The sequence below is a fragment of the Hippopotamus amphibius genome, chromosome 1 (assembly GCF_030028045.1).
Source record: "Hippopotamus amphibius kiboko isolate mHipAmp2 chromosome 1, mHipAmp2.hap2, whole genome shotgun sequence".
Classification (NCBI taxonomy): Eukaryota; Metazoa; Chordata; class Mammalia; order Artiodactyla; family Hippopotamidae; genus Hippopotamus; species Hippopotamus amphibius.
In genome coordinates this window covers 73,991,272-74,013,032 of record NC_080186.1, presented here as the reverse complement: position 1 = coordinate 74,013,032, position 21,761 = coordinate 73,991,272, and the positions used below count along the sequence as shown (strand labels likewise).

Sequence of the window (21,761 nt, the reverse complement as noted above, 5' to 3'; positions counted from 1 at the left end):
AATTTGCTGACCCTAAAATGATAGCTAAGGAGCACTAGATATGTGAATAAAACCTTCAGCATGAGCCAGCAAAACAAACAAACAGAAAAAAGAAAAATGTTAGAGGAAGCAGAGATGATGCAGAGAGCAGAAGAAAACAGAGAAATTAAAGTCATTATTTTTTACAAAGATAATAAAAGTATGACATCCATTAATCAAGAACAGGATACAATAAAAAGGAATAACATATAATGAAAGAACTTCATGAAATTAAAAGGATGATAGCTGAATAAAAACAAATTCAAAAGAAGAGTCAACAGATGAAAGTTAAAGTCCCTAGAAAAATTAAAAGACAAAGAAATAGATAATAGAAGGGAAAATATAAGAAAATAAAGATAACCTTATTTCTGAAGGTCCAACATTCTACTAACAAATTCTAATAGGGAGAGAACAAACAGAAAGGAGAAAATTATCAATTTGATATTACTGGAAGATTCCCCAGAGTTGAAACACTTGTGACTCTAGATTGAAAAAGCCAACTAAATTTCCAGCACAAAAAATGACAAACTCTTTCCAAGACATTGAAATACCAGAAAAATAAAAGGTCTGGGGTTGGGGAGGGGCATAGGGGCTTTCCTGGTGGCGGAGTGGTTAAGAATCTGCCTGTCAATGCAGGGGACATGGTTTCGAGCCCTGGCCTGGGAAGATCCCATATGCTGAGGGCCAACTAAGCCCATGCAGCACAACTACTGAGCCTGTGCGCCACAACAATTGAAGCCTGCACGCCTAGAGCCCATGCTCTGCAATGAGAAGCCACTGCAATAAGAAGCCTGCGCACCACAATGAAGAGCTGCTGCTCTCCGCAACTACAGATAGCCCAGGCACAGCAACAAAGACCCAACGCAGCCAATAAATAAAAAATAAAAACATAAATTTAAAATCGTTAAAAAAAAAAACTTCCAAAATTTTCTAGACAGAAAAAGTTTACTCACAAAGAATAGCATCAGAAAATAGAATAACATCAACATTTCAATGGGAATTGAAAAGCTAAAAGACATATTTTATGTATAACAGCATATCAATCAGGTATTACAGTAGAGCAAAGCTATTGTCAGACATGTAAACCTCCAAACCTTTATCTCCTACACATTTTTCCTCAGAAAGATACTGAAAAGTATATCTTCAAAATAAGTGAGTAAACTAAGAAAAAAAAATATTTCGGACCTAGGAAACAACAGGTCCAAAACGAGAGGTGACGCCAATTTTCTAGATGCCAGCCAAGGGAATTCCCAGGATAATGCATGGCCAAAAGAGCACTCTGTCCAGATTGGAGCAGGAGGTCAGGGGACAGCAGGAGTGAGTTAATTGAGAACTTATCTGGCAGGTTTGATTGAACTGAAAACTATTGCAAGATATTTTGTAGAGTTGCTGGAGTGTATTAGAAATAAAACAAATTTAAAAAATGAGGCTATTATCAATTCCTGGAAACACAGCAGTGATGAATATTTAAACCATTTTAATAATGAAAACTGTGCATTTGGGTTTATATAATCGAGAGAGAGAGACAGAGAGAATGTTATAATTATATTGGCAGAAATAGAAGGGGAAGAGACTGAGTGAAATAACTTATCGTATTAGAAAAGTTAGTAAATAACTTTAAATTATGATGAGTTGAGAGACAGTGGTACATACCCACTATTTGGAGTCTTGGAAGTAAATATGAAAGAAACTATTAAAACTGTAAACAGGACAAGAAGAGTGGCAAGCAAGGAGAACAAGGAACATTTTTTTTTGGTTGTAGTTGTTATGAATTTTTAGTCTTGTATACACCTAGAAAAATTTGTAAATGGAATACTTTGATTAAAAATTAAAATTAATTAAAACAATCTATTGGGGAAAAGGGTCTGTGTAGAGTTAATTATTGCTGGTTTCAAATCAGTCCCATCTAAAAGTGGTAGAAATTTAGCAGTTATTCCTGGAATTTAGATGTAAAGTTACATTAGATAATTAAAAATGAAAACTAGAAATCCTAGGAAAGTCAATTCACAATGGTTAAAAGCCACCACGCACTTTTCTATCTTTTAGCAGGATGAGCAAAAAGATCAAAATCCTTATGTAAAAGATTGCATATTCAAACGAGATGGGATCCTAGAAATCCTTTTATATTTTATCATTCGTTCTTTAAAAAAATACCTTATGTTGAAGCAATGTCAACTACTCTGAATAAAATGTTGTGAATTTTATTTTGTTTCACAGCCAGAAGTTGATTGTATGAAGAACCAAGTGGTTTGTTACACAATAGTGCTGGAGGGACTAAGTGAAGGTTGCACAAAGCACTATTTTGTTCATTTTACTAGTTTACTCTGTCTTATATGACGTTGGGATTGACTTGCTCATGAGAGATGCCCCATACACTAGGATCCTATTTGAGTGATCTGAGTATTAGGGATGTATTTAATTTCAAGTTGTATTTACTTGGGCTCTTGGACCCCTGTGAGCAGTGTGCCAGCACCAAGGACATAGCTCTTTGGGAAGTATTTAACGGGAGGTATTCCCCTTCTCTCAGCCTCTTGGCTGAATCAGGATCTTGTTTCCTGTACAAGAAATGAACTGCTACCCAGAGTCCACATCCAGATGGCTTGAGGTCTGAAGGGGACTGTGTGATCTGTGAAAAGACTGTGTGTGCTGCTCTGCAAATTGGAGATAATTACTCTTGACAAAGTAGGGCTTTGAAGTTGCTGTGTGAAGTCAAGGAAAAGCATTATGAAGCCCCTACATGAAAGGCTTATTTTCTTACTAGGTCTACTGCTCTGCTCGCGGAGGGATTATTTCATCACATCGTTCATCTTCTTTCCCTGTTAAAGCAGACCGTGGAGTTCTGGGTCATACTCACTTGGTGTGTGCTGTCTTCCTAGGCCATGGAATTTCACAGAATGTTAAGTAAAGATTGCTTTTTTGATCACAAACTGATTGCACTTAGGAGAAAGACTTGCTAAAATGAATTAGCTTTTAGAAATTGAGCACAGTTTAACTCCAGAGACCACTGGGAGCAAACTGAACGTAGGAGCTGATATTCAGCAAGCGACTGCTAAAACGGTGAAAAATGAAGCAGAGACCAAGATCCATAGGCTCCCCTAGACGTGGAAAGGGCTCTGGGGGCAAAACAGTCCTACAATTTGGTTTCTGAATGTCAAAAACCTGCCCTTTTCTGGAAAGGGTAATAAATAAAATCCAAAATTCGATATATTTGTGGTCTGAAAGAGATGGGGGACAAAGTCCTGATTTGTACTTGGGGTAGTACATTTGATATGGAAGCAGTATCTGATCTTCTAATCTGAAGAAATTGGTTTAAAAAACTGAGACCCCCATTGTGGAATGTAGTCTTAGTTCCCTTGCTGCCGAAGAGGCAGCCTGAAGGTCACTGGCTAGAGTCAGTCAGTCCTGTCTGTATGCATCCTTTTTCCACCCAAGGACACAGTGATTCAAGTTTGGGTAGCTTATCCGTCTACCTTCCCCAACACCTCTAGTGCATCCTACCCTCTCCCCTGGCTGCTCTCTTATGCAATTTTTTTTTTTGTCTGCACTGCACAGCTTGTGGGATCTCAGTTCCCCAACTAGGAATTGAACTGGAGCCATGGCAGTGACAGCCCAGAATTCTAACCACCAGGCCACCAGGGAACTCCCTCTTCTGCAATTTCTTTGCTGTACTAGATATTGATCTTAAAGTATCAATAGAAAACCTTTTATTGTTTTCAGATTGTTTCAGACATACTATTCTTGCCTCTATAGTGAGATTGTTTACTTTTTTGATGGCAAGGCACTTGCTGTATTTACAAAAAAAAATTTTTTTACTGCTTAGTACACCTGGCACATGGTAGGCGTTCAATAGATAGTAGGTCCCATATAATTTATTATCCAAATTGAAACACTTTTGAGAATAAAAGTGGATACTATTAGTTGTTATGCTGAGACAACAGGTGTAAATTTGGACATAAAGTCAGTTTATCAATCTATATTTGTAAAATGAAATTAGTTTCTCCAGTGATCTCCTACCCATGATTCTTGACTTTTATACCTTTTCATATCTCAGGATACTTCCTGTTGGGGCTTGAACAACTTCTTTCCTTCTAAAGCCTTTTTAGTGAGATTATGTTTTCTTAAAGCACATAGATTTCTTGTGACTTGTTCCGTTTTTAAGAGCCATTACATTCTTCCGCATTCCTTCCATTTGTTTAGCAATATAATTTGGCAGTGTTGCTCCTGACTAAACTCTTGAAGATAGACTCCCCAAGAAGTCATTCTAGCCAAGATTTTCAAATTATGCTACTGTTCCTGCATTTTAGTTATTAAACCAGCAGCCTGTGTCTTTAATAGTTTTATAATTTGAGGTGGGAGAAAATAGTTTCTGTTTATGGGATCTTGCTACAGTCTAGGCACTTTGCTCCTTGTTTCTAATTATTGCAAAGTAGTGCATTCTTCCAAAGCTTGTTCTGGGAAATATTACATCTTCAGTATGCTATTTATTATGTGAGAAAAGCTTTCCCTGATCAAGTTAATTTGAAAAACACCATGTTAAGGTTAAAGAGGTTTATTTACTGCAACAGTTTTTCCATCTTTAACAAGCAAATGTGTTTTATTGATTTCCAAGAGAGGCCTATAGTAAGCACTTTTGAACCATGGAAATCACACTCCATCTTCTCCTTTCACCCTTCACCCTTTACCCCACAAACCAAGGAGCATCAGTTATGTCTAATTTTTCAAAGAATACACTTTGGAGAAAGTCTAAATTAGTACAACATGTTGCCTTTCAAGATGGAAATAGGCTTCATTACAAGAGAATTCTGCAAGGCAGTCTATTGCCTGATTACGACTGCATAGCCAGAAATCTTGCGCTACTTTGATATCTCCAACTGGGGACTTAATAGGATAATAAAATGAGTTGTTGGGAATAAGTAAACCCAGACTTTGTAATAAGAAATGTTTTACCTCACGTATTTATGTATAATAGACTTTAAAGGATTCCCAGTGGTTTCAGAAATAATCCCCAATTCCCTTTGCTAAAAATCTAATAACACCATATGTATTGTAGCAGAGAAATAGTTTCCATTCTGGTCCTATCTTTATTTTGTTCTGTATATCTCATGTGAGTCTTGTCCCGCATAATAGAATGTGTCAGTTTCCTCCTTTTGGGCTCCCATTACAAAGCTCGTCTTTGGTCATGAGCTTACTCAAAGTGCAGTCTTTAAGTATCAAGGCCTTATTAATAGCATTTTACAAAAGGATATACCTCTTCTAAGATGTTCAGGAAACCACTGGCTGACTATTTATTTGCATTATATATAAAAATGACTTCCTGATGTAACAGTTTTCTGCTCCATCTGCCTTTTTTAGGGGTTTTATTTAAACTTTGTTTTGGCAAATACTGCTTGGACTCTGAATCAAAAAGAGACCCCTCTTGCCCTTATGTAAAATCACTGAAGTTATGAGATTAAAATTTCCTTGCCATTAGTATCAGTTTTTTAGTGTTTCTTAGCCTCCAGGTTAATTTAACAAACCTGTACTGAAATCCTTAGATGTGTTATGCCTGCGCATAAATAAGGAATACAGATAAATAAGACCTTTTGGTCCAATGGTATAGTTGTATCTATGTATTATCTCTGTTTTTCAGACAGGATTGCTAGGTCATTTAAGAAAAAATGATGGACACACTTGATGAAAATTTATAGACTAAATAAGGAAAAAGTATGATGTGGAAACTTTAATCTCAGCAGTCTATATCCTAGTTTAAATTTTGGATTAGACGTTCTCTCTTATATTCATACAATTACATTAATACAAAATAATATACCAAGAAAAAGGTGGACTTCCCTGGTGGCGCAGTGGTTAAGAATCTGCCTGCCAATGCAGGGGACATGGGTTCGAGCCCTGGTCTGGGAAGATCCCACATGCCACGGAGTGACTAAGCCCGTGGGCCACAACTACTGAAGCCCGTGTGCCCAGAGCCCATGCTTTGCTCAAGAGAAGCCACCACAATGAGAAGCCTGTGCACCACAACAAAGAGTAGCCCACGCTCACAACAACTAGAGAAAGCCTGCGCGCAGCAACAAAGACCCAACACAGCCATACATGCATACATACATACATACATAAATTTAAATTTAAAAAAAAAGAGAAAGGACACTTGCATGATTGGCATTTATTCCCAATGAGCATCAGTTTGAAGTATTGTACTACACTGAGCAGGCTATATGTTAGCTGGGCTAAATGATATGTGCTTTTTAATTTTTTTTTTTTTTTTTTTTTTAAATTTTTGGCTGTGTTGGGTCTTCATTCCTGCACATGGGCTTTCTCTAGTTGAGTCCAGCAAGGGCTACTCTTCATTGTGGTGTGCGGGCTTCTTATTGCAGTGGCTTCTCTTGTTGCAGAGCATGGGCTCTAGGCGTGTGGGCTTCAGTAGTTGTGGCACGAGGGCTGAGTAGTTGTGGCTCACAGGCTCTAGAGCGCAGGCTCAGTAGTTGTGGCTTATGGGCTTAGTTGCTGTGAGGCATGTGGGATCTTCCTGGACCAGGGATTGAACTGATTCCCCTGCACTGGCAGGTGGATTCTTAACCACAGCACCACCAGGGAAGTCCTGCTTTTTAATTTTGAGAGATATTGCTCAATTGTCTTCCATAGACAATTTGCACTTCCACCAGAAAAGAATAAAAGTACTTTCCCCAACACTCGCCAACACAGGAATTTATCAAATTTTTGATCTTTGCCAGTCTGATGGATGAAAAATGGTATCTCATAGTTTTAACTTGCATTTAGTGAACATCCTTCATATATTTGAGTCATTTGTATTTCCTTTTCTACCAATTTTCTCTCTTTCTCATTTTTCTATTGAGTGAGGAATGCCTTGGTAGAGATCTTCTGTTCGACTAATGGCATTATTCTTCTTCTATATTTAGATCCAACAATAACAATAGATACATAGACTTATAGAGTGAGATAATTTTTTAAGACGATGGTGCCAAAGAGTGAATTTCAGTATATTGATAAATTACATTTTTATTATAAATTTTTAACCCAGGTTAAGTGGATATATTATATTTCATAGTTATTTGTTTTTGTGCTATAAAGTGACAGAATTACTATGTATTGTATCTATTTCCAAATATTTTTAATGGGGCTTAAACACTTTATGATTTTACTTTCTATTATGCTCTAATTGAAAATAAAATAAATAAGATAATTTTGCTTTTCTTTTCTTCTCATGCTTTGTTACTGACAGCTAATTGGTTTTTTTTTTCCTCTTGCTGTGAATAGAGTGGGTCAAAAGGCAATGGACACCTGAAGCTAACTACAGAAAGTAATGTATTAAAGTTTCACCCAAAGAATTACAGTGATATTTATGATATTGTCCTTTACAAACATTTATTAAAAACCAAAATATTCTCATGATGCAAGCTTCAGCATAGATATTACGCAACTACTTGCAGAAACTGAGCTATGATGAATTTACTTGTCCAAAGTCAATATACAAGACCTCAGGAGTTGGACACCATCCTCTTCTTATCTCATTTACCAACTGCTACTTCTTCTTGTGCTGATGTGTACTTATGATGTACTAGGACAACATCCAGAACTCAGGGATACAAATATGATTAATATTTGTCCCCTATCCCTAAAGAGATACACTGTTTTAACAGCTCTACTGAGGTATAATTGAACTTACAATAAACCACATATATCTAGAGTGCACAATTTGGTACATTTTGACATGTTTTGACACCTATAAAACCATCGCTTCATTTAGCATAATAAACATACCCAACACTCCCTCAAATTTCCGGTGTTCCTTTGTAATTCCTCGCCTTTTCTCTTTTCTTTTCTCCTTCCCCAAATAACTACTGGTCTGCTTTCTGTCACTACAGTTTACTGTGCATTTTTTAGACTGGTGGTAGGAAAGTATGTAAATGGACAGAGTGTACTTTTACACTCTTTGGCTTCTTTTGCTTGGTGTAATTATTTTGAGACTAACTCATGTTTTAGTGTGTATCAATAGATATTCTTTTTTATTGCTGAGCAGCATCCAATTGTAAAGAAATACACTAATTTATTTATTTGTTGATAGACATTTGGTTGTTTCCAGTTTGGAGTTATTATAAATAAAACTGTTTAAATAATGCTTTCTTTTCTTTGCTTTCTTTTTTTTGGCGGTGGGGGGCGGGGGGAGTGGTAAACGCCTTAGTGTGGAATGGCTGGGTCATATGGCTGGTAAATGTTACACTTTTTAAGAAACTGCCAAACTGTTTTCTAAAGTGACTGTACCATTTTACTTTCCTACCACCAGTATATGAGACTTCCACACACTCTGTAACCTTGCCAACATTTTGTATGGTCAGTCTTCTTAGTTTTAGATAATCTAATATGTATGTAGCAGTACCTTATTATAGTATTAATTTGCATTTCCTAACTATTAATGATGAACATCTTTTCAAGTGCTTATTTGGCATCTCTATATCTTCTTTGGTGGTGTATTGGTTCAAATATTTTATTTATTTTTTAATTGAGTTGTTTGTTTACTTATTGAATTTTAAGTGTTCTCTATATATTTTGAATTCAGGTCTATAATAAGGTATTAAATTTGCAAATATTTTTTTCTACTTTACGGCTTGTCTTTTCATTCTCCTAATGAGATACTCTTAATTCTAGTGAGAAAGGGCATTTATTGTCATAGGTAACTCAGAGAAATGATTACAGAGCTCAGGCTTGAAGGATGAATTGAAAGTCCCCAGGTTAAAAAAGAAAAGTATGTATACATATGTGTGTGTGCAGAATAAAGTAGGATGCCATGAAAATTTTGGCATGAATTTGTTTACCAGATTGTGTTACTCCAGGACAAAACAGAATCTAACCACATCATGAAGACCCAATGCAGCCAAATTAATTAATTAGTTAGTTAATTAACTAATTAAAAAAACTTTAAGCATTCTAGCAAAGAATGACTACTGAAAGGAGGGTGGGCCACGTAGAAAGAGTGCAAAAACAGGTAGGGGGGTGACAGAAATCTCACATACTTCCTTCTTCTATTTTGTACCCTCACTATTCTGTCTTTCTCTTGTTTAAGACTGGCAAGTGCCAAGTAATTGACAGCTAGGGGCTAAATATCTGGATATGATGGAAACTTAGCAATTTCTCTAGAAATTTAAGGATATTTGTCTTTTTAAAAGGTAAACAGGTGGTTTGCCTTTGAGTGCCTGTTTAAGCTGATGCCAGGATGAAAGATTTATTAGAGGTTTCTGCCTCAATTGCCCAAAGCTCATTGCCAACCAAACAAATGTGCAAATAATATCTCTAGGTCAGAGTAAATCAAACTGAGCTCCTGAGCCAAGGATAAGGAGGCTGTAATTTCCTTCTCAGATCTGTCTACCACCTGCTTGCCCTCCTGCCAGATCTGGGTAATGGATCCAGCTCCTCTCAAGGAAAGAGTAAGAATTCTGTTTGTTGAGTTGCCATTTGCATAAAGATCAGAAATATCTATGCCTTTGGATCTGGCAACCGAAGGCACTGATTATGTTGGTGGCTTTTACACTGAAGTAAAATTCCTAGGAGGTCACTGGTTATTAGCTAGGCTTTCTTTAAGGTAATAAATAGTACATACTTCTTCTGAGAAGAATATATGCTAGTTTGAAAGCAAGTGACACAGGCTTGTAGAAATGCTTAATTTATCAAAAAATTTGTGACAGCAGGTAATCATTAAAAAATGTTACTGTAGTAAACATTTTAACTTAAGAATGCACATCAACTCAACAATCTTTTGTGGAGGGCAAAGGCCTTTTCTTCATTCATCTCAATAAATATGTATCAAACTTTTATTAATAACCGTTCCAGATGCTAAAGATAGAAAAATATCTAAAAGAAACAAGCATCCGTCCATACACGTTTACTTCAGAGTGGCGTGGGGGTTATGTGGGGCTACAGGAATGCTCCAGTAGCCTTCCTATTACAGGGAGCATAACTGAGGCCCAGCTTCTTATGTCTTCCCTCTGTTCCTCCTTCTTTTCCTCAAATACTTATAAAATTCTTACAACCAGGCACTCTAGGCGTTGAGGTTACTGTGATATAAGCAAGGTTCAATTACTGCCTTGAGAGATACCTAAATTTGGAAACACAGACAACTAAATGAATAATTACAATAAATAATATTTAGATTCTTATTAGAGATGTGGATGGTGTACTATGAGAGTCCTCAAGAGGAAGTGATTAACTTTGGGAGAATTAGGGAAATTTTCATAGAGAAAATAATTATATATATATTTAATTTTAAATCATATACATGTATTATCTACTTAAAAGTTTAAATAATTTTTGAAAAAGAGAAGGTAATATGGAACTGAATTGTGAGCAGTTTGAAGAATTTGTTGTAAGGAGAGGAGAGATTGAATACTGCGTCTTCAAAATGAAAATTCCTGAAAGTTTACTAGCTGAGGAGACAGTGGTTGGGTACTTCCATGTGCCAGGTGCTGTGTAATAGAAAGGAGGCTTAGAAAACAAATCATGATTAAATAAAACAACTGCTTTTAATATTTTTTATGATAGTGCTAGTATGGTTATGTGGTGGTTTTTTTGATTTTTGTTTTTGTTCTCTTACTTGGGCTAACTCCTTTCCCCCCTTCACTTGATAGTGGATTCCCTTCATGACATCATAGTTATGTGTTTTTAAATGTCTTAAGAGATCCATACAAAAATTTTTACAGATAAAATTTTATGGTATCTGGGATTTTCTTTAAAATTATATGTTGGAGAGAGCAAGGAGGCAAGGTACAGATGGCCAGACTGGCCATAAATTGATCATTGATGAAGCTGGGTGATGAGTACCAGGGGTTCATGACACTATTTTTCATAATAAACAGTAAAAACAAAATGATAAGACTTGATTCCTGACTTTGAAAAGCTCATAGTCTCTTGGAAAGAGAGATCCAAAGAGATCATTGTAACACATTACGTGGAGAAACACTTAACCCAGTAAGAAGGGACGTATAGTGTTACAGAATGAAATAATAGTTATTTAAAATAAAAATGAACCCTAGCCACATTCTACAGTATAGAGGGTGTGACATGGTTCATTTCATTGGCTAAAAAAATCTCCATTCCGCTCCCTTGCCTTTAGAGACTGGAGAGGTGGGGAGAAAAATTAGATTCAGACAAAATGACCTGTGTTTAATCAGAGATATGGAAGAGTCTTTGGATATAAAAAAGGAAACCGGAGGTGATATGTTTGAAATGCTGGTGTTTGTAAAGAGGGAAGGAGCGAGCTGAGCAACAGTAGAGGATGCTTCACTCGAAGAAGTTGGTGGACATAATTTTTTTTTTTTGACCTCACCAAGCGGCTTGAGGGGATCTTAGTTTCCAGAGCAGAGATCGAACCAGCACCCTTGGCAGTGAAAGCGCAGAGTCCTAACCACTGAACTGCCAGGGAATTCCTGGTGGACATAATATTGAACTGGTTTTGTGCGTTGCTGCTATACAACCTCGTCTGTTGTCTCCAAGTCTTCACAAAAAGCTATGACACAAATGATTTGTCTGTTTTTTTTGTTTTTCTATTCTCCCTTTTGCAGAACACAAGGAAATAAACCGAAGTCCCACATGGAGGAACACCTCAGTCATGGGAGGTGATATTGAAGAACTCTTGGGCACAAAAATTCCAGACACATTAGTGACATGAGAGGGTCAACTGTAGGCGTGCACAGATTTTCAGGAGGAGGATCCAGGATTAGGCTGGAGGTTGGGTATACTGACATGTGGGTTAAAATCAAAAAGGAGGATGAAGCAAATATAGTTGTCTCTAGTATTTTGTTGGAAAGAGTTTATCAGATGCTTTATTCTTTAAGCAAGGGCTAAGGGCTCTGGGCAACATGAGTGCTCCAGATGCCCATGAGGAAGCCAGGTCTCAGGAAGGGGCATGGGTGTTTCTGAGGAGAAGACAGAGAATGCTTGATGGAGGGTAATAAAAGAGAGCTCTTTTTTCTTTTATTATTTTTTTAATATTTGTTTTTATTTTGTTACAATAAACTGCATATATTTAAAGTGTACAATTTGATATTTTTTTTCTCAGTAATGTATGTATGGCAATCCCAACCTCCCAATTCATCTCACCCCAGCCTCCCCCACTTTCTCCGTTTGATGTCCATATGTTTGTTCTCTACATCTGTGTCTCTGTTTCTGCCTTGCAAACTGGTTGATTTGTACCATTTTTCTATATTTCGCATATATGTGTTAATATATGATATTTATTTTTCTCTTTTGGACTCACTTCACTCTGTATGACAGCCTCTAGGTCCATCCATGTCTCTACAAATGTCCCAATTTTGTTCCTTTTTACAGCTGAATAATATTCCATTGTATATATGTACCATATCTTTTTTTTGCTTATACTTCATGTGGATTTTCCTTTTTTTTTTGTTAAACTTTTTTTGAGATACAGTTAACAGACAATAAACTGTATATATTTAGAATGTACTATTTGGTATCCCAATCTCCCAATTCATACCCCCCAACCCTCCCCGCTTTCCCCACTTGGTGTCCATATGTTTGTTCTCTACTCTGTGTCTATTTCTGCCTTGCATTTCCTCTTTCATAGTTAGCATTTTCCTTATGTATTGAGGTGCTCCTGTACTGGGTGCATATATATTTATAATGGTTATCTCCTCTTCTTGGGTGGATATCTTGATCTTTATGTAGTGTCTTTCTTGTCTCTTACAACATTTTTTATTTTAAAGTCTATTTTATCTGATGTGACTGTTGCTACTCCAGCTTTCTTTTGATTTTCATTTGCATGGAATATCTTTTTCCATCCCCTCACTTTAAGTCTGTATGTATCCCTAGGTCTGAAGTGGGTCTCTTGGAGACAGCATATGTATGGGTCTTGTTTTTGTATCCATTCAGCCAGTCTGTCTTTTGGTTGGTGCATTTAATCCATTTACATTCAAGGCAATTATCAATATGTATGTTCCTATTGCCATTTTCTTAATTGTTTTGTTTTTGTAGGTCCTTTTCTTCTCTTATGTTTCCTGCTTAGAGAAATTCCTTTAGCATTTGTTGTAGGGCTGGTTTGGTGGTGCTAAATTCTCTTAGCTGTTGCTTGTCTGTAAAGCTTTTGATTTCTCCATCAAATCTGAATGAGATTCTTGCTGGGTAGAGTATTCTTGGTTGTAGGTTCTTCCCTTTCATCACTTGAAATATATCATGCCACTCCCTTCTGGCTTGCAGAGTTTCTGCTGAGAAATCAGCTGTTACCCTTATGGGAGTTCCCTTGTATATTATTTGTCGTTTTACCCTTGTTGCTTTTAATAACTTTTCTCTGTCTTTAGTTTTTGTCAATTTGGCTACTATATGTCTTGGCATGTTTCTCCTTGGGTTTATCCTGCCTGGGACTCTCTGTGCTTCCTGGACTTGGGTAGCTATTTTCTTTCCCATGTTAGGGAAGTTTTCAACTATAATCTCTTCCAATATTTTCTCGGGTCCTTTCTCTCTCTCCTCTCCTTCTGGGACCCCTATAATGCGAATGTTGGTGCGTTTAACGTTGTCCCAGAGGTCTCTTAGGCTGTCTTCAGTTCTTTTCATTCTTTTATCTTTATTCTTTTCTGCATCAGTGATTATCACCATTCTGTCTTCCAGGTCACTTATTCGCCCTTCTGCCTCAGTTAATCTGCTATTGGTTCCTTCTAGTGTACTTTTCATTTCAGTTATTGTGTTGCATATCTCTGTTTGTTTGTTCTTTAGTTCTTCTAGGTCTTTGGTAAACTTTTCTTGCAACTTTTCGATCTTTGCATCCAATCTTTTTTCAAAGTCCTGGATTATCTTCACCATCATTATTCTGAATTCTTTTTCTGGAAGGGTGCCTATCTCCTCTTCATTTTGTTGTTTTTCTGGGGTTTTATCCTGTCCCTTCATCTGGTACAAAGTCCTCTGCTTTTTCATTTTCTCAATCTTTCTGTGGCTGTGGTTTTCATTTCCACAAGATGAAATACTGCTGATACTGCTTGATTCTGCTGTCTGTCCTTTTGTGGAGGAAGCTATCTAGGAGCCTGGTGGGTGCTTCCTGGTGGGAGGGACTGATGGTGGGTTGGGTTGGGTGGGTGGAGCTCAGTAAGACTTTAATCCAATTTGGTGGGCGGAGCTCAGTGACACTTTAATCTGCTTGTCTGCTAATGGGTGGGGCTGTGTTCCCACCCTGGTGGTCATTTGGCCTGAGGTGACCCAGCACTGAAGCTTACAGGCTTTTTGGTGGGGCTAATGGTGGACTCTGGGAGGGCTCATGCCAATGAGCACTTCCCAGAACTGCTGCTGCCAGTGCCCCGTCTCCTCAGTGAGCCACAGCTGCCCCCCACCTCTGCAGGCAACCCTCCAACACCAGCAGGTAGGTGTGGTTCAGTCTCCTGTGGGGTCACTGCTCCTTCCCCCTGGGTCCTGGTGAGCACAATTTTTTGTGTGCCCTCCAAGAGTGGAGTCTCTGTTTCCCCCAGTCCTGTGGAAGTCCTGCAATCAAATGCCACTGGCTTTCAAAGTCTGATTCTCTGGGGATTCCTCCTCCCGTTGCTGGACTCCCAGGTTGGGAAGCCTGACGTGGTGCTCAGAACCCTCACTTTAGTGGATGGACTTCCGCAGTATAACTGTTCTCCAGTTTGTGAATCATCCACCCAGCATTTATGGGATTTGATTTTAATGCAATTGCGCCCCTCCTACTGTCTCATTGTGGCTTCCTCCTTTTCTTTGGGTGTGGGGTGTCTTTTTTGGTGAGTTCCAGTGTCCCTCTGTCAATGATTGTTCAGCAGCCAGTTGTAACTCTGGTGCTCCTGCAAGAGGGAGTGAGCGCACATCCTCTTACTCCGCCATCTTGATCCTATCTCCCTGTACCATATCTTTTTTACCCATTCATCTGTTGATGGACATTTAGGTTGCTTCCATGTCCTGGCTATTGTAAATAGTGGAGAGCCCTTTTTTCAAAAGTGGTGCTTCCTGGGCTCTTGGCCACTACTTTATTTCATTCTAGGATGAGACAAAGGATTGACTCTGAGGGCCTAGCCATGACCTCTGCAGAAAACTGCAATTACCATCCAGCCGAGATATTTGCTTTCAATGCCTATTTGCTTTGAAATGTGCTTCAACTAAAATGAAATCAGTATGGAATCCCTTTGGAAATTATGAACCTCTTCCAACTACTTTAATCATTTAAATTATGCAGTTTAGCATTGTGCAATTGTTTGAACTGTCTCAAGCTAAAATTGTGTTGGTCAATAAAATTTCTGAATGCATCCACTTGCCAATATTGTCATTAAAGAAAAATAATTTTACACCAAAAAGTTGGCAGCCAGAACAGGATTTGAATAAAATAAGTAAATTATAGTAAACAACTCTCTGCTATTCAGTCAAATGAAAGTTCAGTTTCTATCCAAATAATTTTTATATGCTCTGGGTGTGCCCTGCAGCCACTACTTAATCTTCATTATATCCAAGTATTAGATGCTGTTTCTCTGAAAGGAAGATGTAGAATACAGATTCCAGACACTTTGTAGTCTCAAGCCCATTTGAATTGTCAACTAAGAGTATGAATTACCTGGGCTCTTACACTAAAATAAAGTACCCTACTAAAATGGAGCAAGACCCTATGATCTTTCCCTTTATGACCTCCATCTGCCTTTCGTCTGTAGAAAAACTTTAGCCAAAGAATAAGTTTAATCACAGAAGTGGGAAAATGCAGAATCAAAGGAAAACAGTCGAACAAGACCAAATAATAATAGTTTAGTTATTAAACAAATTCAAGGACTTTTAGTTCTTCTGTGAGGGCTATAGATAATATTCTGAGCCATGTCCTTTGAACTGTCTCCTTGATACTGAAACCCCCACCAAATGGAAGAAGTTAAGTACACAATGGTCAGACTATAGCTGTGACATAAGCTGCCACAATTCTGAGAACTGGCCTCAAAGAAATGGGAATAAACCAGACCTGGAACTAAAGATTAACTGTACTTAAAACCATGAAGATGAGGTTGATCAGACCACCACATGACCAGTTTCAAGGTGGCTGTCAGAGCTGACTGTGCTGTTTCTGTATGTAGCCCCCTCCCTCTACCTATACACCTCTGCAACTCCCCTTTAAAAGGTCTTTTCCACTCGTTGTCAGTGCGGGGAGTTGGCCTTTGGACCTGAATCCATCTCCCTTCCTCCCATTTGCTGGCCTCCAAAATAAAGCAAACTTTCCTTTCCACCAACTTTACCTCCTGCTTGGCTTTTGACTGGTGAGTAGCTGGACCCCGACTTTGGGTAACACTACAGGTCCCCGACTATTGAGCTTCAAGTAAGAAGTTCTTTTGAGGAGAGTCAATATATTTTTGTTTGGAATATAAACCAAAGATTAGAGCCTGCTCTTACCTCATAACATGTACTGTTTCAAATCATAGCAGCAAGCACTCAGACGAAAGTCATATTAGCAGAGGCTAAATGAGGGCTTGTGGTTCTGAGCTCTATTCACAGCAGTTATAAACACAGAAATGTTTTAAAGACACACTTGATATGATTAACTTGCATTTAATTCATATTTATGGGACTATGTACTCTTTTTTCTAATTAATTAATTAATTTGGCTATGTTCGGTCTTTGTTGCTCTGTGTGGGCTTTCTCTAGTTGTGGTGAGTGGGGGCTACTCTTCGTTGCCGTGTGCTGGCTTCTCGTTGAGGTGGCTTCTCTTGTTGCAGAGCACAGGCTCTAGGGCACGCGGGCTTCAATAGTTGTGGTTCACAGGCTCTAGAGCGCAGGCTCAGTAGTTGTAGGCACACAGCATTAGTTGCTCCACAGTATGTGAGATCTTTTTGGACCAGTGCACGAACCTGTGTCCCCTGCATTGGCAGGCAGATTCCCAACCACTGCGCCGCCAGGGAAGTCCCCTATGCACTCATATGACTTTCAGTATTACGTTGTTTGAACAGAGCAGGTTATGGCATGGATCTGCATGCAATAGCCCCTGGCCTACCAACTACCAAAAGCATGGCTATGTTTTAAAAAGTGAGTCTTTATCCTTTAGATACCCATACTAACATTTTCGCTAGTTACACGATATCTGGGATCTTATTGGAATGTAGCCGCGGTCAATTGTTTATGTATTGTCTGTTGCTACATTCATGATATAGTGGTGGGGCTGAGTAGTTGGGACAGATTCCATATGGCTTATGCCTGCAAAGCCTAAAATATTTAGTATCTTGCTATTTACAGAAAATGTTTGCCAACCTATGGATAATTGTCCTGACTGGATTTGCTTATATGTTTAAGAAACAAGGTTCTCATATGTTCCAGGAAATCTGAGATCTTACTTTGGTGCCTTCTTAATGCTACATTATCATTTTAGCTTTTACTTATATCAGTTTGTGCATGTTAATATACTGCTTTTTATTACCCTCTTAATGATCTATCTAATAGATATCACCATAGTAGAATGTATCTTCAGGTAGGGTATACAAATATTTGCACAATAAAAAAAAAATTTTGGCAGATTGCTGTGAAGACTTCATGATATGTCAGTGTGTTGTTATAACTGCTGATTACTTGGCTAGATTTTGTGTTAGATACATGTTAGATACATAAGATATCACAGTAGGTATTTGTTTCTTTATTTCCTACCTATTGCTTGCTCTCTCTTCATCTGGTAGTAATGTCCTGATTTACCTTGGGAAACATTTTCATAAATGCATATTTGTGCACACAAAGTGGTTGAGTTCTTACACATTTTGAAGTTAGAATCGGTAAGATTTGCTGATGAATTAGATATGCGCATATGGAAAAGCGAGAAATTAAGAAAATCTCCAAAGATTTTGGTCTGAGCAACCAAAACTAGCATCTATCACCATTTAGCATAATGCATATTTATTGATTTTTTTTGCTTTCTTCCACTAGTGGCTTGAGACCAAGGCTTTCTCTTTATTCCTAGAAACTAGAAAAATACCTGGAATGTAATATACTTTTGATAAGGATTTGTTGAATTAATAAATGTGTAAGTATTTCTGTTGCATAGGTTTCATAGATGTGGAGTTATATGGAATCAAAGAGAATATATAAATTTAATTTTGATATTTTGAAATTACCCTCTGAAACTAATTGCCAATTACTATTCCACTAACTGCATATTTGAATGCCAAGGTTAAAAATGAATGGAAAGTGTGGTAGGCAGAATAATTTTCCCTCCTCTAGCTGCTCTCATTTTCACACACCTGAATGGTGTCCATTTCCTAATGCCCTGAAGTTGTGAATATGTTTCCTTACATTGCAAAAGGGAATTTGATGTTGTGATTAATGTTAAGGGACCTTGAGATGGGAAGAGGCTGTGTGTGGTCAGAGAGCGATGTGACAGTGGGAGATAGACATAGAGTCAAAGAGATATAATGTTGTACCTTTGAAGATAGAGAAAGTGGACCACGAACCAAGGAATGCAGGAGGTCTCTAGACACTGGAAAAGGCATGAAAATGGATTTTCCTTTAGAGACTCTGAAAAAGAAAACAGTTGTGTCGACACCATGATTTTAGCCCAGTTGAGGCATGTTAGACTTCTGACCTACAGAACTATAAGATAATAAATTTGTGTTTAAGCCACAACATTTGTAGTAGTCTGTTTCAACAGCAATAGGAAACTAACACAGGCAATATTTCAACAGGCAAATGAGGGGTCGTGAGGATGGTTGCATATCTGATGAAAAGGTGAGAAAGAGAAAAATGTGGAGGCAGACAGACACAAAGGGCAAATAGAGGAGGACTATGTGTGCAATCACAGACTGATAATAAAAATTCTGGAATGGCGGTTTAAGGCTACATATTGAAGATCTTGGATGCCAAGCTAAGGGGTTATAGTTTATTCAATGAATAATTTTGACTCATTACAGATTTTAGAATCGAACAGTGGTAAGACTGAAGGAAAATCATGAGAATATTAATTTGGAAATGGTGTTTAAGAGGGTTTGGGTAGTTGAAGTGGTTGAAGCTGGACCTAAGGAGATTAGCCAAAGGTTCTTACAAGAGTCATAATAATAATAGAAATAGTAATGTAATATCATTATTGTGATAGATTTCATTTGTTGCCTGTCTACACTTTGTGTCAAGAGCTTTCCATGAGTTGTCTGATGTTTCCTTACAGCCCAGTGGATAAATGCTATTATTACCTTAATTTTACAGATGAGGAAGTAGAAGTGTAGAAAGGTGAGGCAATTTTTAATGATTATACAGTTGACAGATGGTAGGGCTGGGACCAGAACTCAGCTCTCAGAGCTTGTGGCTCCTCCCCTTGCTCTTCAGGATCCAGACAAGAGTGGTGACCCTGGGACAAAACATGCACTTTTATTTACTGAATTTCTTTAATCAAGGTTCATTTTCAATGGGTTAGTAGAATATTTGTGCAAGTTGTAATAACCAAGCCAGCTACCCAAATTCTTATTTTTTCTAACATTTTCGTTCCTTGGATTTTAAGTGAAGAGACTGGTCCACATGACACCATTTACCACCACACATGGGCTTAATTGAAGAATTTCTCATATTTACTGATCACCTGGTGTAAGGCAGGCACACCAATTTAATTCTGTTGAGCATTTCATTTATTCTCTTCCTCTCGAGTTATGTGTGTGTGTGTGTGTGTGTTTTAAGTTAATTTCAAAAGGAACTTTGAAGTTTAATGCTTGTTATGAAAACTCTGGCTTTGAAATATGTATTTTTTATGCTAAGTTAAATTTATAACAAACTTGCAGGACTGGCTTTATTTATAGACATAATAAGTAGTTAGCAGTATGATTTGATTTGAAAAGCCCTGGAAAGGCTGCCTTTATGAAAACATCTTCTAGATCAAATGCTATTTGAAAGTACCCTCTTAACTCCTCCCTTCACCTCTCCTTCCCTTTCGTGGATGAAGTTGATTCCAGCAGAGGGAAGATTGTTTCATATCAGTAGGGGAATAATCTCCATCCTTCTATTACTATTTTTGTTAAAAAAAAAAATCTACTGAATGCCTTTCATGGTCCAGACACCATAAGAGTTGGGAAACTTGAGACATTGTCATAAAGTAGATATTGTTCCTTCCCCAAAGGAGTCCAGTGCTTAGTTGAGCAAAAAGACACCTGGCAACTTATGTGAAAAGATTATATTGCTAAAATAAAGATATGAATAAAGTACTGTGGGAGCTCAGAGAAAGTTTAGTAGAAGAGATAGTATCTGAACTAAATTTGATGGATAATTAGGAGTTAAGCTTCAAAGAGATTAAACATTGCCTTCTTAACATGCAAATACTTCTGAGATTTGAAAAGATCGGAAAACACTTATTAAGTACATATTATATCATAAGTAATATGTTAGGAAATGGGGGATTAAGGCAACAAATAAGACGATTCCTTTTTTGAGGAGCATATAGTCTCCTAGAGAAGAAAAGGTTTATGAAATATGTATTTTTAAAACATTGTGAGACAAGACATATTACCTTGATGGGAGTAGGGGTGGGGGCAGTAGAGGTTGAGAGTCAGGGAAATTTTTCCAGGAGAGGTAAACTTGTGCTAAGTCTTAAGGATGAGCACAGTTACAGAGGAAAAAAATGATACCTAGAGCTGAAGCTGACTCCAGCAAAGGGATAATATGCTTCAGATCAGTGGAGAAATAATCTCCACATTGGTCCCTTTTCCCTATAGATGTGGGTGGAGGAGAGATGACAGCCTATGATGGATGAGAAGGGAAGCCTCGGTTATCATAGGCTCTAGAGAGAGAACCTTGGTGGCCCAAGACTGAGGAATTGCATGGCAATTATATAGGAGTAACAGAGGGGAAAGCAAAGCAGCTGATTTGCAATACTGAAGGTTGCAGCTCAAGTTGGTAGAAAAAAAGCTGAAGAACTACTTTTCAAAACAGGTAAGCCTGATATTCAATTTTAGAATATTCATGTTGCATTAATATAAACCTTATGCATGTCCCTGAACCTTCGGTAAATTCTGCTATATAAGATATGCCTTAATAAAAATGAAGGAGAGTGGACAAATTCAACACTGGAGTTAGTGTGGAGCAGAAAAAAAAAGGAAGAATTGTAGGAGATGATGTTGAGATTCCCCTAATATCAGGAATTGGAGAGTAGAGTGATCATGAGAGAATGAGACTTTTTGAAAACACACGCTGGGAAAGATGTGGCATGTAATGTATTGATGTATAATCAATGTTAAAATTAAAATTAGGGGTATGAAAGAAGGGAATATAAAATGTTTTAGTATTGGATACCTTAATGTGAATTAGTTTATCTATTGATTTCCTATGTGGCCTGGGCAATATCAGGAATTAAAATCCAAGTGTCTAGGAAAAGAAAAATCTCTAGAGAAGGTGGGGAGTGTGAGAAGACTATAGATACAAGATGGGAATAATAGAGAAACTGCATCCACTTCTCTCATATGTAGGATTGGACTCCTTGGACCATTGATCACCCCTTGGTCAGACTAGCATGTGCCAAGGACTTGAGTCCAAATGTGCCCTCTGCAGGAAATGTGCCATTTCTGCTTAGAAAATTATTTGTTTTAAATGCTTATTTGCTTTTAAATATAGTGAAATAAAAATGATACACCTTAGGGACTTTAATTCTCAATTAACTACTTTCATGATGCAAGTAAGTTCATTTAGTTCTATACATCTGGTTTCAAGCTAGTTCTTGGGCCTAGACTGTAGAGGTCAAATAAAACTATCTAGAAATTTTGAGCCCATTTCCTAGGCAATTTTGCCAGTAAGGGATAAAGTTCACT

General features: G+C 37.7%; 1 protein-coding gene across 1 annotated transcript in view; it reads left to right on the top strand.

The window, feature by feature from the left end:
• CTH (cystathionine gamma-lyase) overlaps positions 1-12,059 on the top strand; it is a 52,473-nt gene extending 40,414 nt beyond the window's left edge. The window contains exon 12 of the mRNA XM_057716379.1: positions 11,583-12,059. Within this exon, the coding sequence (XP_057572362.1) occupies positions 11,583-11,597 (15 nt within the window). The 3' untranslated portion in view covers positions 11,598-12,059. The remainder of the gene's footprint in view (positions 1-11,582) is intronic.
• The last annotated feature ends 9,702 nt before the right edge of the window (positions 12,060-21,761 follow it).